Source organism: Lynx rufus, unplaced genomic scaffold (genome assembly GCF_022079265.1).
Source record: "Lynx rufus isolate CCGP_SWC_20201006 ecotype Redwood Valley unplaced genomic scaffold, mLynRuf1.p SCAF_11, whole genome shotgun sequence".
NCBI lineage: Eukaryota > Metazoa > Chordata > Mammalia > Carnivora > Felidae > Lynx > Lynx rufus.
In genome coordinates this window covers 42,299,422-42,313,815 of record NW_025814825.1, presented here as the reverse complement: position 1 = coordinate 42,313,815, position 14,394 = coordinate 42,299,422, and the positions used below count along the sequence as shown (strand labels likewise).

Sequence of the window (14,394 nt, the reverse complement as noted above, 5' to 3'; positions counted from 1 at the left end):
GGCCAGTACTAACCTGCTGCCCAGGCCCGGAACCGCCCCTCATCCCGCCCCCGCCCCTCTCCTTACCGACCAATCACAGGCCGGGCAGCGCCCACTAGCCACGTGGACAAGCTTTAACCATTCCCCGGGTCTCCATCAGCGGGCCGCTGCCTCCCGTGGACCCAGCAGCCCGCCTGCGCAGTGGGCGGGCACTTTGGCACGCTTGCGCACTTTAGGGAAAGCGGAGCTGGACCACGCCCCGTACGACTGCTTTGCTCCTCCGCTGAGCGTGCGAGGGACGTCGGGGGCGGTGCCGCAGCAGTTGCCCCTGGTAACGGGGGAGGCCGGAGGAGGAGGAGGAGGAGGAGGCGGAGGAGGAGGGATTCGGCGGGAGGATGGTGAGTGTGGGGGCCCGGGCCCCTCCAGAGCTGACCGGTCACCCCTCTCCTGTCCTCAGGCCCAGGTCGGGGCACTACGTTTAAAGCCAAGGAGGGAACGGGACGGCGCTCAGCCTGCTTTCTGGGTCCTGGATTGGTTTCGGGGGGCAGCGGGGAGCCCCGACGGTGGGCCCTTGGAAGGAGACCTGGGCCTGGGGAGGAAGGCGAGGTTTGTAGCGGGTCTGAAGCTAAGGGACGGGGCTGGAAGGGTGTGTGGCTATCCCGGTACAGAGCCGGGTTTCCATCCTTACTAAGGAGATGAGGGCGGATCCGAGTAACTGCGGATAGCAGCCTCCGCAAGCAGGCTTCGATCTTCCTAGGGATTCGACTTGCGCGCGCCTCTGGGTCCGCCGGGGCCCAGCCAGAAGCCGGGAGAAGGGCCAGAGCTACTGCCTTTGAGGTCGCCCTGGCGGTACCAGGAGAGATGGTAGCCTAGCTCTCCTCTTCCTCGAGATGTGCGGGCCTCTGGGGGGAGGGGTGTAAATCCCAGGACACAAAGAGGTACCGCTTGGTAGGGATGCCTGGTGGATTTTACGTGGTCCTGGTGGCTGCGTGGCGGGCGCACTTCTGCAGGAACGAGTTATTTACTTGCTGAGGGTTCCGTAAAGGCTATTTGTTGGTGATGACCGATTTTCCTGTGAATTCTAAATCCATATTGATGGAGGCAAATTTGCTGCCCGGTCCTTAGTATTTCATTTCAAACCTGTTGCAACGTTTTTCATATGACCACACCAGAACCAAAGATCTTAGTCTCATCTTGGGATCCCCAAACTAAAAAGAATGGGAAATTAAAACTGGAGTGGGTGTCAATTGGCTTTTCCCTGTCAGACCTAATTAAAGTTTTCTCTAATTGTGAATTATGATGTGTGACAGATTGGACCGTTGACACGCTCGCTGTTCGTTTTTTATTTCTGTGTGGTTAGATGGAGGGTATTAAAATGGAACTGAGTAGTTTTAGAGCAAGTCAAAGCAAAATTGACTTTGAAGCACTTAGAATAGCTTCGTTGGCTTACCAACTGAACAGAGCCGGGCACTCAAACTTATAGTTACTTGTCTTTTTGACTTTTAAAAATATTGATCCACGTTCATTAATTTATGAAGAAAAAACTAGATGTCTGCAAGGAAAAAAATGCATGCACCTTTGGTCAGATTATCCAATGAGTAAATTCTTATAGGAAAAAAATTGATTTTACATTGTCAGATTGTTTAAAAAAAGTAGAATTATTTGATCTGAAGTTGCCAATCACATTTCACACTTGCTACACTGCAGTTTTATTAACCCCAGGCTAAACAGATTTTTACATGTTTTCTTATTATTAATCGTTTATACATGAGCTGTCCCTTTAAAGGCTAAGTTTTTCTCAACAAATGAATACAAATATAAATATTTACACAGAAAACAACTAGAATTGGAATGAAAAAGTCAGACCAAACCAACAGAGAATGAGATGTCATCATGAGAAATGCATGAGAGTTGGCTAACTTTTCCCAGTTTGTTTATCAATTAAGTGGACTGTGTAATTTCATGATTGTTTAATTTATAATTACAGGACACAATAAATTAACCACTGCTCATATTTCCAGGTGCAAATTGACAGTGTGACAACACTATTGTGTACAACTGTTGCGTTCATTGATCAAGACAGACTTTGTTTTTCTTTTTCTTTTTTCCTAAATTGAACAATATGAAATTAGGGCAAATCATTCTGGATTCTAATCTCCAAAAGTGTGAGCTATTCTTAGAACTGAAAGCGGAACATAGAACTTAAACCATCAGTGGTGTGATTAAATGTGTCACATCTGGTATCCCATGAATCCCTGTGATAACTGTACAACGGAAGACTGAGCCCCAGGTTTTTGTTTTTGTTTTCTAAACCTTCAGCTATGACTAATAAATTTTATTTTTTATTTAAAAGCCCAAATGTTTTCTCTGAACATTTAGTCAGCTATTTTATCCCCACATTATGATATCGAGTCTTTGGTGAAATGCTAAGATGGCAGCAATTTTAGTGCATGAGTGATCGTTATTATTTAATAGATGACTTCTTCACGCAGAAATTATTTATGGGGTCCATTCTACATACAGGAACCTAGTGGTAGTTATCAAGCATTTTCAACATTTGAAGTTCGTTCCCAAGATTGTATTTTCTGGTCAGAAAATGGTCAGTGAAACGTAGGAAAAAAAAATGAAAGAAAAACACCCACAACTACTGCTTTGAATACCTACTATGCGCCATACTTTACACACATTACCACATTTCATCTTAATAGCATTTTTATTAAGAGTATTGTTCCAGTTTTCTAAATGCCCAGGATTATATGTATAAGGAAGTTGAATTCAAGTCTATGAAATCCCAAAGCCCATAATAATGTTGTTGTTGTTGTTGTTGTTGTTGAAGTTTATATATTTTTAGTAATCTCTACCCACATGTGGGGCTTGAACTCACGACCCCAAGATCAAGAACCACATGCTCTACTGACTGAGCCAGCCAGGTGCCCCCCTCACCCATAAAGTTTTTATTGGGACTATGGTGAGGTGGGAACCCACTGCTCCTGGGGAAATGCCCCTACTTTGTTCCTCAGGAAACATTGTATTTATTTAGTAGAGCAATGAGAAAGTAGACAAGTTTGGGTGAGTTTCTCCCTATGAAAGCTATAGGAGTTCTGGAAGTTAATAAGGTCTCAGTGAACAGGGCATTTTGTTGTTGTTGTTGTTGTTGTTAAAGAGGTAAAAATAAACTGAAGTCAGTTTCATTCAGGCTAGTTATGAGGGGGGTGGGGCACCTGGGTGCTGGGATGAGCAACCGACTTAGACTCAGGTCACGATCTTCTGGTTCGTGGGTTTGAGACCCACATCGGGCTCTTCGGCTGTCAGCACAGAGCCAGCTTCAAATCCTCTGTCCCCGCCCCTCCCCTCCTTATACTGACTCTCTCAAAAATAAACATTAAAAAAAAGAAAAAGCTAGTTATGGGGGGTGCAGGTACCTGACAGTTGGGTTACTAATTTTAATATTTAAATTTTAACTGCTCCTCACAGCCACATACACTTTCCATCACACTACCATCACACACCTCTCTCCCCCTCCGCCACTCCAGTTTCTCTGAATGACCTAGTTTGCATCATTTTAGGTCAGCGCACCATGCGTCTGCCAGTAGTGGAGTTGAAGCTGATTTTGAGGCAGATAAAATATCTGTAGTCAATAGCACATCTATTCATAATTTGCCTGTAGAAAGTTTAAATGTTTTGTGGCTGAGTCAGACCACTTCTGTCCACCAGGGTGCAGATAACTTATATGCACACATGCTGATAGCAGACCTTATACAATTAACTAAAGTTCTGATTTCTTAAATTGCCTTTATTCAGTGTCAGAGGAGGACATATCCTACACGGAGATCATGTCTGCTTTGCTCCCATTGCGCTTGGGGCACATTGTGGGTGTTTAATGTGAATGAAGGAATGAATGAATATTTTAACCAAAAAATCACTTTAAAAATTCATTTCCTTATGTTTATATGCACAACTCAGGCCCACAATAAAATTAACTTCCAATAGCTGTCTCCCTTCATTCGACATTTAAAATAAAGTATGGTCCTTGTGTTTAGAAACCTAGGGTAGACTTATTCTTCTGTCTTTCCTCCAGCCTCTTAAATCAGCTTACTTTGTACCTTTCAGGCAGAACTCTGATATCTATAAATATCCTCTTCCCTATTTAGCAAACCCTGATAATCCTGTGATCCCCTGTCCTCAGTAGTTGGGTTAATATGATGTGGTACCGTATTTGCATTTGTCTTCCCTAGACCATGCTTCAGATGCCATTTATCACTTTGATAGAAGAAAATAGTAGCAGAATTTTCCATTTCTCTGTCATGTCACTTAAAGGTAAAGCATATGAAGTTATTGTTTCTCAAGGAAAATTACTCATTAGAAATATAGAAGTATCATTTTTTTTATACATTAAGTTAACAAAGTTTAGGTATAGTTAGAATGGTTTTCTCTTCTGTGCTTTGCTTCTCCCTTTTCAAAAAGAAATTATTTTCTCTTCATTTTTCAATTTCAAATATAATCAATGTGTAACAAGTCTCAGCCTGCAGAAAGCCATGTTTTTTTTTAGAAAGCAGGGTTTTTATTTACTGATTTGTTTTAAAAGACACATGAGAAAAAACCTAAAACGTTCATTTTGAACCTTGCAAATAGTCTATGGAAACATCTTTCATAATTTCTACACTCGTAGATAATGCATGAGAAGACTTTTACCTGTACTGTCATTTCATGTACTGACGTGATAAATTCTGGTTATTTTAGAATTTTATTGGAAGACGTAATGAGGACATCTAATCAAGAACTCAGGATGAGTAGTACAATGTGTTTTCCCTGTTCTAGCCTTTTTATATTACCAGTCCCCTGAGGATCTCAGAATTCTAATTTTAACTGTTCTGAAAGGTGGTATTATAAATGAGTGATTGCAATGTAGCTAATAGAAGCCGGGGAGACTTCTCATAAATATAGTTTAAAAAAGGAATGGTGTCAAAGTATTCAAGGCCAGATAAGATAAAAACAAAAGAAAAACGTCATGCCCTTAAGAAAAAAAAAAGTCCTGCCTATCTGTTTGTTTGAAATCTGTTCAATCACTCTTTCCCAAATCTTTTGGTATAGATTTTGTCTTTCTGTTTTAAACTAAATCTTCCATTTTATTGCTGGAAAAAAATTGAGGCACAGAGAGGTTAATGTAATCCTTAGCAAGTCAGTGCAGATACAGAATACTGGAAGTGGTAAACAATGAGTCTCTGAGGCAGAAAGGAATTCTTAATAATTATGCATATTTGCATATCATTGTCCAAAGACTCAATTGTTGAGAATTATTTCACAGAATTATTATTTGATCTTAGTGAACAGACTGGTTTGAATTATTGCCTGGTGCAATAGGGATAAAAGTATATAACCATTTTTATATAATTCTAAGACTCAGCTTGAAGGAATTTCTGTTTGGGCTGGGAGATTAGATTATATGCCCTTTAAACTCTGGAATTCTTTGATTCTTGTTGTAACTCATGCCTTACTGGAACGAGATTGTCAGCTGCAGGACAGAACAAATAACCATCTTACATGATTTTTCTTATGTTCGTAGCTAAAAACCAATATGATTTATTTCCAGCCATTAAAAAAAATAACAAAAACAAGGAACAGATATCAGATTACTAGTCAAAAATACTCTGGTTAAATTTTGACTTTTTTTATTCGTGACTGACTTTGACAATTTTCTAACTTCTCTGTTGTATCAGATTTTTCATCTGAAAAACATAATTTCTACCATGCACCTGTAAGGATCTTGTGAAAATTAGATAATAGAGGTTGTGTGGTTTTTTTTTTAGATGAGGATATATATATTTTTTGATGGTAGAGCATTTTGAATGATGAAGTCTTAAATGTAAACTGAAATAAAGTTTTAAACAGCTCAGATACAATTTTATACAACTTTGTTTTTGTTTTTGTATAGCATCTTAAAATCTTTCACTTACTGGGTGGATAATTTTATTTAATTCAACAACTATTATCTAGTGTCTATCTATAAGTGCCAAGCATTTGGGGAGACTGAAGCTATAGCCCTTACCTACAAGAAACTTCACTCTGGTAAAGGAGAAAAATGCAGCAATCAGTGCCCTGTAGTCTGATATGATGTGTGCTCTACTAAGTGCACAGGAAGGGCTTTAGGAGTATGAGATTAGTAGTTCACAATCCCAGAAGATTTGGGGTGATTGCTAAGCTGGATTAATAGGAGGAGCAGGAATAAGCCATGGTACTTACTAAATTGCAAATTTTACTGAAAGATTTCTGCCAAAACTTAGAAGGAGGCGGCAAATGGAATAAATCACTTTCAACTGGAAAATAATACGATGAGCTCTCCACAACCAAGAACGTTTTTCAAGGAGGAGAAGACATTCTGATATCCAGTAATATCAAAGTCAGTGCCCCAAAAGTAATCTGTCTTCTTCATGGTTGTTTAAGGGCTTGCTCTCAATTTTGCGCAAATTGAAAAGTGCACCAGACCAGGAGGTGAGAATCCTTCTCCTGGGCTTGGATAATGCTGGCAAGACCACTCTTCTGAAGCAGCTTGCATCTGAAGACATCAGCCACATTACACCTACACAGGTGAGCACTGCCCTGGCCCCAAGGTGCTTGTGTGACACAAGGAAGGTGATCATAGCAATATGGAAGACAAAATGGGATATAGAATTTTGTCCACTCCCAAGTTTTGTTACTGAAGAAAGTCTGTGCAATTTAAAAATAATCTAATATTTCAAAAATGTATCAAGAGGTTCCATAGATATAAGGTACTTAGAGTAGTCAAAATCCTAAAGACAGAAAGTAGGATAGTGGTTACCAGAGGCTAGAGACAGGGAAGAATGGAGGGAGTCATTGTTTAATGGGCACAGAGAGTCAGTGTTGCAGGATGAAAAGGTTCTATGGATGGTTGGTGGTGATGGTGTAAAGATACTTGGTGCCACTGAACTGTGCGTTTAAAAATGGTTAAAATCAGGGGCACCTGGGTGGCTCAGTCGGTTAAGCATCCGACTTCAGCTCAGGTCATGATCTCATGGTTTGTGGGTTTGAGCCTCGTGTAGGGCTCTATGCTAACAGCTCAGAGCCTGGACCCTGCTTTGGATTCTGTGTTTCCCTCTCTCTCTCTGCCCCTCCCCCCCCCAAAATAAATAAACATTAAAAAAAATTTCAATTGTTAAAATGATAAATTTTATACTTTACCAAATTTTATATAAATCATTCAAATAAGCATAAATATATCAAGACACAATTCCCTCAGCTCTAAATGATTACTTTTATTTATTTATTTAATTTTTTTTAATGTTTATTTTATTTTTTGAAAGAGACACAGGGTGCAAGTAGGGGAGGAGCAGAGAGAGAGGGAGACGGGAGACACCGAATCTGAAACAGGCTTCAGGCTCTGAGCTGTCAGCATAGAGCCTGATGCAGGGCTTGAACTCAGGAGCCATGAGATCAAGACCTGAGTCAAAGTTGGATGCTTAACTGACTCAGCCATCCAGGAGCCCTCTAAGTGATTACTTTAAAAAAAAGTAGCTTAATCTTCTGATTATGAAATTAATACATGTAGAAAATACAGAGAGAGTATAAAAGAAAATAAATTTAAAAATTACCTGGGGATGCCTGGGTGGCTCAGTTGGTTAAGTGTTCGACTTTGGCTTAGGTCATGATCTAGGTCCTGAGTTCAAGCCCCATGTCGGTCTCTGTGCTGACAGCTCAGAGCCTGGAGCCTATTTCAGATTCTGTGTCTCCCTCTCTCCCTATGCTCCTCCCCCATTCACATTCTGTCTCTCTTTCTCTCTCAAACATTAAAAACAAATTTTTTTAATTACCTGTATTTTTTAATCCAGCCTGTTTCCTAAGGCTAAGCAAGCAAAATACAACGGTGGTGCTTCCAGTGTGGAAGTTGAAAGACAAATGCTAAGTGTAACAGCCCTCCTTCTTTAGAGCTGTTTCTTTAGACCTCCTTCCCTGTAGGAAATCATGAGAAAGCTTGACCTTTGACCAACTCGTTGGGCTTCCTAACTAGAGCACAGCCCTGTTGGTCTTAGTCACTTTAAAGTGCATGAGCCTTAGAGGTTTTAGGAAAACCAGAGGTTTTTTTAGCATTTTCCATCACTGTACTGTGATACGAGTTTGGTGTCAGCTTTGAATGGCTGCGCCAAAGTGTGTGCTTCACAGCTTGTGAGGCTTACTGATCTGCAACTTTTTGCAGAAAAGTCACTTCAATTGCTACCAAATGAGCAATTTTACAGCTTCCGAGCAAATTTAATGTATAGCCTAAGGAGGAGCAAATTACAGTAGTCTAGCCTAGAAGGGCTGAAAACACATATTAGTGTGTCAGGATTTCTGCCAGAAAAAGAAAAGTCTAGGGTTTTTTCTTTTTAATTGAGTATTAGAAGTAGGCTGTATCTCCTAAGAGTACCACTAAAATGAGAACGTCCACACTGTGAACATGGAAATGAACTCTTAAGTTAGAACTGGCCTCAAAAGTTCCAATTCTAACTTTCAGGCTTTATTTGATGCGTTATAGGTGATTTTGTTATTATATGATGTCGAGGTTTCATATTTATTCTTTAAAAACAAGCTTTTGTTGTGTTTTTGTTTAATATCAGAAAAAGCAATAGCTGCTCATTATAGTAAATTTACAAACGATAAGTAAATAAAATTGCGAAACTAGAAATCATCTACAATGCCCAGACATAACCACTGTTAACATTTAGGAATGTATCCATTCAGGTTTTTTTTCTATGCATGTATGTGATGGGTGTATTTAAAGATTTTATTTTGGGGGCACCTGGGTGGCTCAGTTTGTTAAGTATCAGACTGTGGCTCAGGTCATGATCTCATGGTTCGTGAGTCAAGCCCCACACTGGGCTCCCTGCTGTTAGCTTTGGATCCTCTGTCTCCCTCTCTCTCTCTCTGTCCCTCCTGTGCTCACACACACATACACTCTCTCTCTCAAAAATAAACATTAAAAAAAATATAAAAAATAAAGATTTTATTTGTAAGTAATCTCTACACCCAACATGGGGCTTGAACTTACAACTCTGAGATCAAGAGTTACACTGTGTACCGACTGAGCTAGCCAGGCCCCCTATGATGGGTATATTTAAAATAAAAAATAGGGTGCCTGGCTGGCTCAGTCAGTAGAGTGTACGACTCTTGAGTTCAAGGTTGCAGGTTTGAGCCCCGTGTTGGGTGTAAAGATTACTTAAGAATAAACTCTTGGGGCGCCTGGGTGGCTTAGTCAGTTAAGCATCCAGCTTTGGCTCAGGTCATGATCTTGCAGTTGGTGAGTTCGAGCCCCACATCAGGCTCTGGGCTGATAGTGTGGAGCCTGCTTGGGATTCTCTCTCTCCCTCTCAAAATAAATAAACTTTAAAAAATAAAATAAATTCTCAGAATAAAAAATAAAAATGACTCATAGAGAATATACCATATCATTTTCACTGAATAATGCATCTTGAACATCTTTCTACATTGATATATATGTAAATACTTAGTAATACCCATCTCTAAAGGTTTGTACCCATTCATTATTATTTCCTTAGAATAATTTCTTGGTAGACTTGTTGGGTCTGACAACTTACAGAATTTTTTTTCTTTTGATAACTTATAGAATGTTAAGGTAGTTGATATATATGGTCAGATTCCAGGAGTTTCTCTTATTAATCACCTGCTTCATTCCAGAAAGATTTCACGTTACTGGCTTTGACAGTTACTATTGTAGTTAAGTGTCCAATTTTTAAGTACACAAAAGTGGCTTTATCAATGAGTTGAGAATGAAGCTGCCTTTTACAATAAGCTTAAGCCACTTCCCTTTGGAGTTCTTAAACTTCTAATTTATTCGGTCCTTGGCTTCTTACAGGAGCTGTAGTCCGCCTCCTCCCAGGTATCCTCCAGTGACTGTTTATCCTCGGTGGAAACTGGGTGGCAGTGTTCCTGTGCTGTCACACTGTGCCTTGTCCTTCTGTGCTAGGCAGTAGTGTTGGCAAGCTGCCAGATGAGGCAAACGTTTATGGAGGCAGCCCCAGGCCCGCTTGACTCCAGTTATTCTGGATGAAATGGCACTTCTGTGGTAGCAAGCTGTCGATTGGATTTTTTAAGTCCTGATTTCACTATATCATTCTCAGAGAAAGATTTATTTTTTAATTATTGCTCATGAAATGCCTTCTCTCTGAACCCCAAAGGTCTTGTTAATTTGTTTCTCCGCACGCTAACTCCCAGCTCACAGTTCCACCTGCCTCTGATTTGCTCACCTTCCTCAAAGTTCCACCTTGAGTCACTGTCCTGAAAATGAATACTTTCTTTTTGAGTTCATCAGAGATGCTTATTAAAGAATAGTTTCAAATGCCTGCTTGTTTATTTTCATCACTGCCTGTAACTGAGGGCTCCACTTCAGAGTCTGAACATGCTGTTCCAGCAGGCCATCCCTGCCTTGCTGGGTTAATACTCCAGTCACAAACCAGCTTCTCCCATAGTGTTCTGACTTCAGTTCCTTCCTTTTTCTGATTAATCCATATGAGGAAATTTTTGAAAGAATCCTAAATTCCAGATTGTAGCTCTTGCTTTTTTTTTTCTTTAACATTCATTTTTGAGAGACCAAGTGTGAGTGGGGGAAGGGCAGAGAGCGAGGGAGACAGAATCCGAAGCAGGCTCCAGACTCTGAGCTGTCAATACAGAGCCCAACGTGGGACTCGAACTCACAGACCGCGAGATGATGGCCTGAGCTGAAGTCAGACGTTCAGCCGACTGAGCCACCCAGGCGCCCCAACTCTTGCCTTTTTTGAAACTTTAAGAATCTGTTCTGTTCTGTGTTCAGATTCAGCTTCTGTTTTTTGGTAGTTAAATGTAATGTTCTATTAAATGTTACCATCTTGAGGATCCATCAGGAAGTGTGGCTGTGTTGATTATCAAAGCTATTCTCATTCCCAGGTGTCCTCACAGGTATGTGTGTTGTGCGCGTGTGCACATTTATGGGCACTTACTAGAGAAAGCGCCACGTTAGCCATGACATTAATACTGACTCCAAAACCTGAATGAAGTAAGCATGTAAAAACACATTTCTTTTTTCCTTATCATAACAGACTATTTTCAATATTACCAGTATCATATCTGGCTGAGTACATAATAATTAATAAATAACATAGCTGTTAAATGTAACTTTGTTGGAATTATGACCTCAAAGCTTAATAAAGCTTGGTGTTTTTGCCTGTTTCAGGGTTTTAACATCAAAAGTGTACAATCACAAGGTTTTAAACTGAATGTATGGGACATTGGTGGACAGCGAAAAATCAGACCATACTGGAGGAATTATTTTGAAAATACTGATATTCTTGTAAGTACTCCTTCTGAGGCATTAATTCATAGTCTTTTCTGCAGTGTGTTAGGAATATTAACATTGCTAATATTAACATAATATTAATGTTCTTTCTTGTTAGTACTTCCATTGCCATAACATTAGTCACTATGAATTTAGGACTAGCAGGAGGCTGCAAATTGTGAGAGAGAAACATCTTTTTTGTTGTTGTTGTTTTAATGTTTATTTATTTTTGAGAGAGAGAGAGACAGAGCCTAAATATGGGAGGGGCAGAGAGAGAGGGAGACACAGAATCCAAAGCAGGCTCCAGGCTCTGAGCCGTCAGCACATAGCCTGACATGGGGCTCAAACTCACCATCTGCAAGATCATGACCTGAGCTGAAGTCAGACGCTCAACTGACTGAGTCACCCAGGCATCCCAAAAGAAACATCTTTGTATAACTTGTATAAGAGTTTTGTTTTTGCTCAGTGACAACGTTGTACCCACATTCACCTTGGCAAAATATTTATTAATTACCATAGTGATTTGAAAAGCAGAAGGGAAATCAGAAGATCGTGCCACTGACTCCATCATCCCAAAGAAATCAACAAGTAAGAGTATCCCAAAGAGGCAACCAAGATGGTGGAAGTCCTGGAAATAATGATGCATAAGAAATGGTTGAAAGACAGATGTTCTTTCTAGAAAAGAAACTTGGAACTGTTTTTTCAGTTGCTTTAAGAGCTATCAAGTCAGAGAGATTAGCTTCATCATGAATAGTTCTAGAGGACTGGGTAAGGAGCAATTTGGGAAGTATTAGGTGGTAGAGTTTAACTCAGAATAAGGAAAAAGTCTATCATTTTAACCATCCAGAAGTAGAAGCAGTTGACTCATGCATTGGAGATTCCTGGCTCAGGCAGCATTCAGGAAGGGGCTGAGATTTTAGCTCCCAGCTCACTGTCACGTTCCACAGGACTACCATTTCAGAATCCTGGAGATTTCACTATCCACATACTTGATTTCTCCAACACCTCAGCTTCTCCGTTCCTTCACCTCCCCTTCAGGGATTTTCTCACCCACCCGACCTCAGCTACTCGCTGTCATGATCATAACCTAAAACAATGGGGTCTCATGAACTTGCATAGGAAAATAAATTGCACATTCTTTTCATTAAACTCTAGTGAAAAGTTTGAATTTACTACAATTCTGCCTATAGACAAGGAACAGCCATGCTGGTGTGTTCATTCATTACCAATAGACGTCATCCCACATCTCAAATAACTTTACTCTCTGCTTCTGCTTCCTAAGTGCCTTTCTACTGGATCATTCTTTCGGCATGCACACAGCCTGTGGTTTCTCTTGTTTAGAAACAAAAAACTCTTGTCCTGACCGTGTATCCCATCTAGTCCTAGTCCTAGTCCTCAGCCTCTATTTTTATTTACTTTTTCAGGGTGGAGCCCAGTGTGAGGCTTGAACTCATGAGCCTGAGATCAAGACCTGAGTTGGGGCACCTGGGTGGCTCAGTCACTTAAGCGTCCAACTATGGCTCAGGTCATGATCTCTTGGCTCATGAGCTCGAGCCCCACATCAGGCTCTATGCTGACAGTGCAGAGCCAGCTTGGAATTCTCTCTCTCCCTCTCTCTTCCCCTCCCCCACTTGCACACACACACTCTCCAAATAAACAAACAAAAATAAATACATAAAATACATTAAAAAAAAAAAAGACCTGAACTGAGATCAAGAGTTGGACACTTAACTGGCTGAGTCACCCAGGTGTGCCCCTCAGCCTCTTTTTAAAACAAAACTCTGTTAAAGAGTTTTTTGAGTTCTCTGTCCTCACTTCCTCCTCCCATTCTCTTTTGAACCCTCCATTCAAGCTCACCAAGAATCCACGTTGCTAAGGTTTTCCATCCTCCTCTTACTTGATGTATCTGCACAGTTAATGAAGTCGGTCATGCTGTCCTTGAAACTTTATCTTCCCCTGTTTTCCAGAAAACCATTCTATCTTGGATTTTCCTCCTATCTCACTGGCTACTCTTCCTCAGTCTCCACTGCTGTTTTTCCCCTTGTTTCCCAACCTGCAAATGTTGGAGGGCTCTAGAATTCAGCCTTTGCTTTTCTTCTCTAAGTTGTGGCTTAAGTGATCTCATCCAATTTAAGGTATTAGTTACCACCTACAAGCTGGTGAATCCCAATGTATTATCTCCAGCTGGAAACTCTCACTTGAACCTCAGTTTCATATGTAGCCAGCTGCCTGTTTGGTATCTCCACTTCAGTGGCCAGTAAGCCTCTTCAACCTGAATAGGTCCGAAACCAAATTCCAATCTCCATCCACCCCTCCCCAAACCTGCTTCTTCTACAGTCTTCTCAGTAAATGACAATTCCGTTCATCCAAAATCATTGGAGTCATCCTTGGCTCCTTTTCTTCTCACCCCCCACCTCTGACCTATCAGCCAGTCCTGTCAGTTCTACTTCAGAATATTTCTAGAATCCAACCACTCCTTTCCATCCCCCTGCTACCATGCATTGATTACTGCAGTGTCATCCTCACTAGTCTCCTTGCTTCTGCCTTTCCTCCCTCAAGTGTCTTCTCAATGCTGTATCTATAGTGATCCCATTCAAACATAAGCTTCCCAATGTCACAATAAAGCCAGTGGCCTTACAATGGCCTACAAGGCCCCCTACCTTCTGGTTTGTCTTACCTGTCTCATCTTTCCCCTCTAGCTTGGTGCCAGCCACACGGGCCTGCTTGCTGTTCCTGGAACACTGGCATACTCCCACCTCAGGGCCTTGATCATTGCTATTTGCAGTGCTAGGATTCTTTCCCCTTAGATATCCTCATGGCTTCTTCCCTTACCTCCTTCAAGTCTCTGCTCACATGTCACTTTTACCACTGAGACTTTCTCTGATTACTATATTTAAAATTATGACTCCTATCCCTACCCTTCTGGCACTATAATTTTTCTCTTTTTTTTTTCTCTTCGATTAGACCTATCAGTATCAGACATGTTTTTTAAATTTTTTTTTTCAACGTTTATTTATTTTTGAGACAGAGAGAGACAGAGCATGAACGGGGGAGGGGCAGAGAGAGAGGGAGACACAGAGTCGGAAACAGGCTCC

The 14,394-nt window shown here is 40.8% G+C and overlaps 1 protein-coding gene across 1 annotated transcript in view; it reads left to right on the top strand.

Annotated features, from left to right (window-relative positions):
- ARL3 (ADP ribosylation factor like GTPase 3) overlaps positions 1 to 14,394 on the top strand; it is a 38,384-nt gene that overhangs the window by 274 nt on the left and 23,716 nt on the right. Inside the window, exons 2-5 of the mRNA XM_047072344.1 lie at positions 140 to 310; positions 424 to 585; positions 6,421 to 6,564; positions 11,198 to 11,314. Coding sequence (XP_046928300.1) covers positions 140 to 310; positions 424 to 585; positions 6,421 to 6,564; positions 11,198 to 11,314 — 594 coding nt within the window. The remainder of the gene's footprint in view (positions 1 to 139; positions 311 to 423; positions 586 to 6,420; positions 6,565 to 11,197; positions 11,315 to 14,394) is intronic.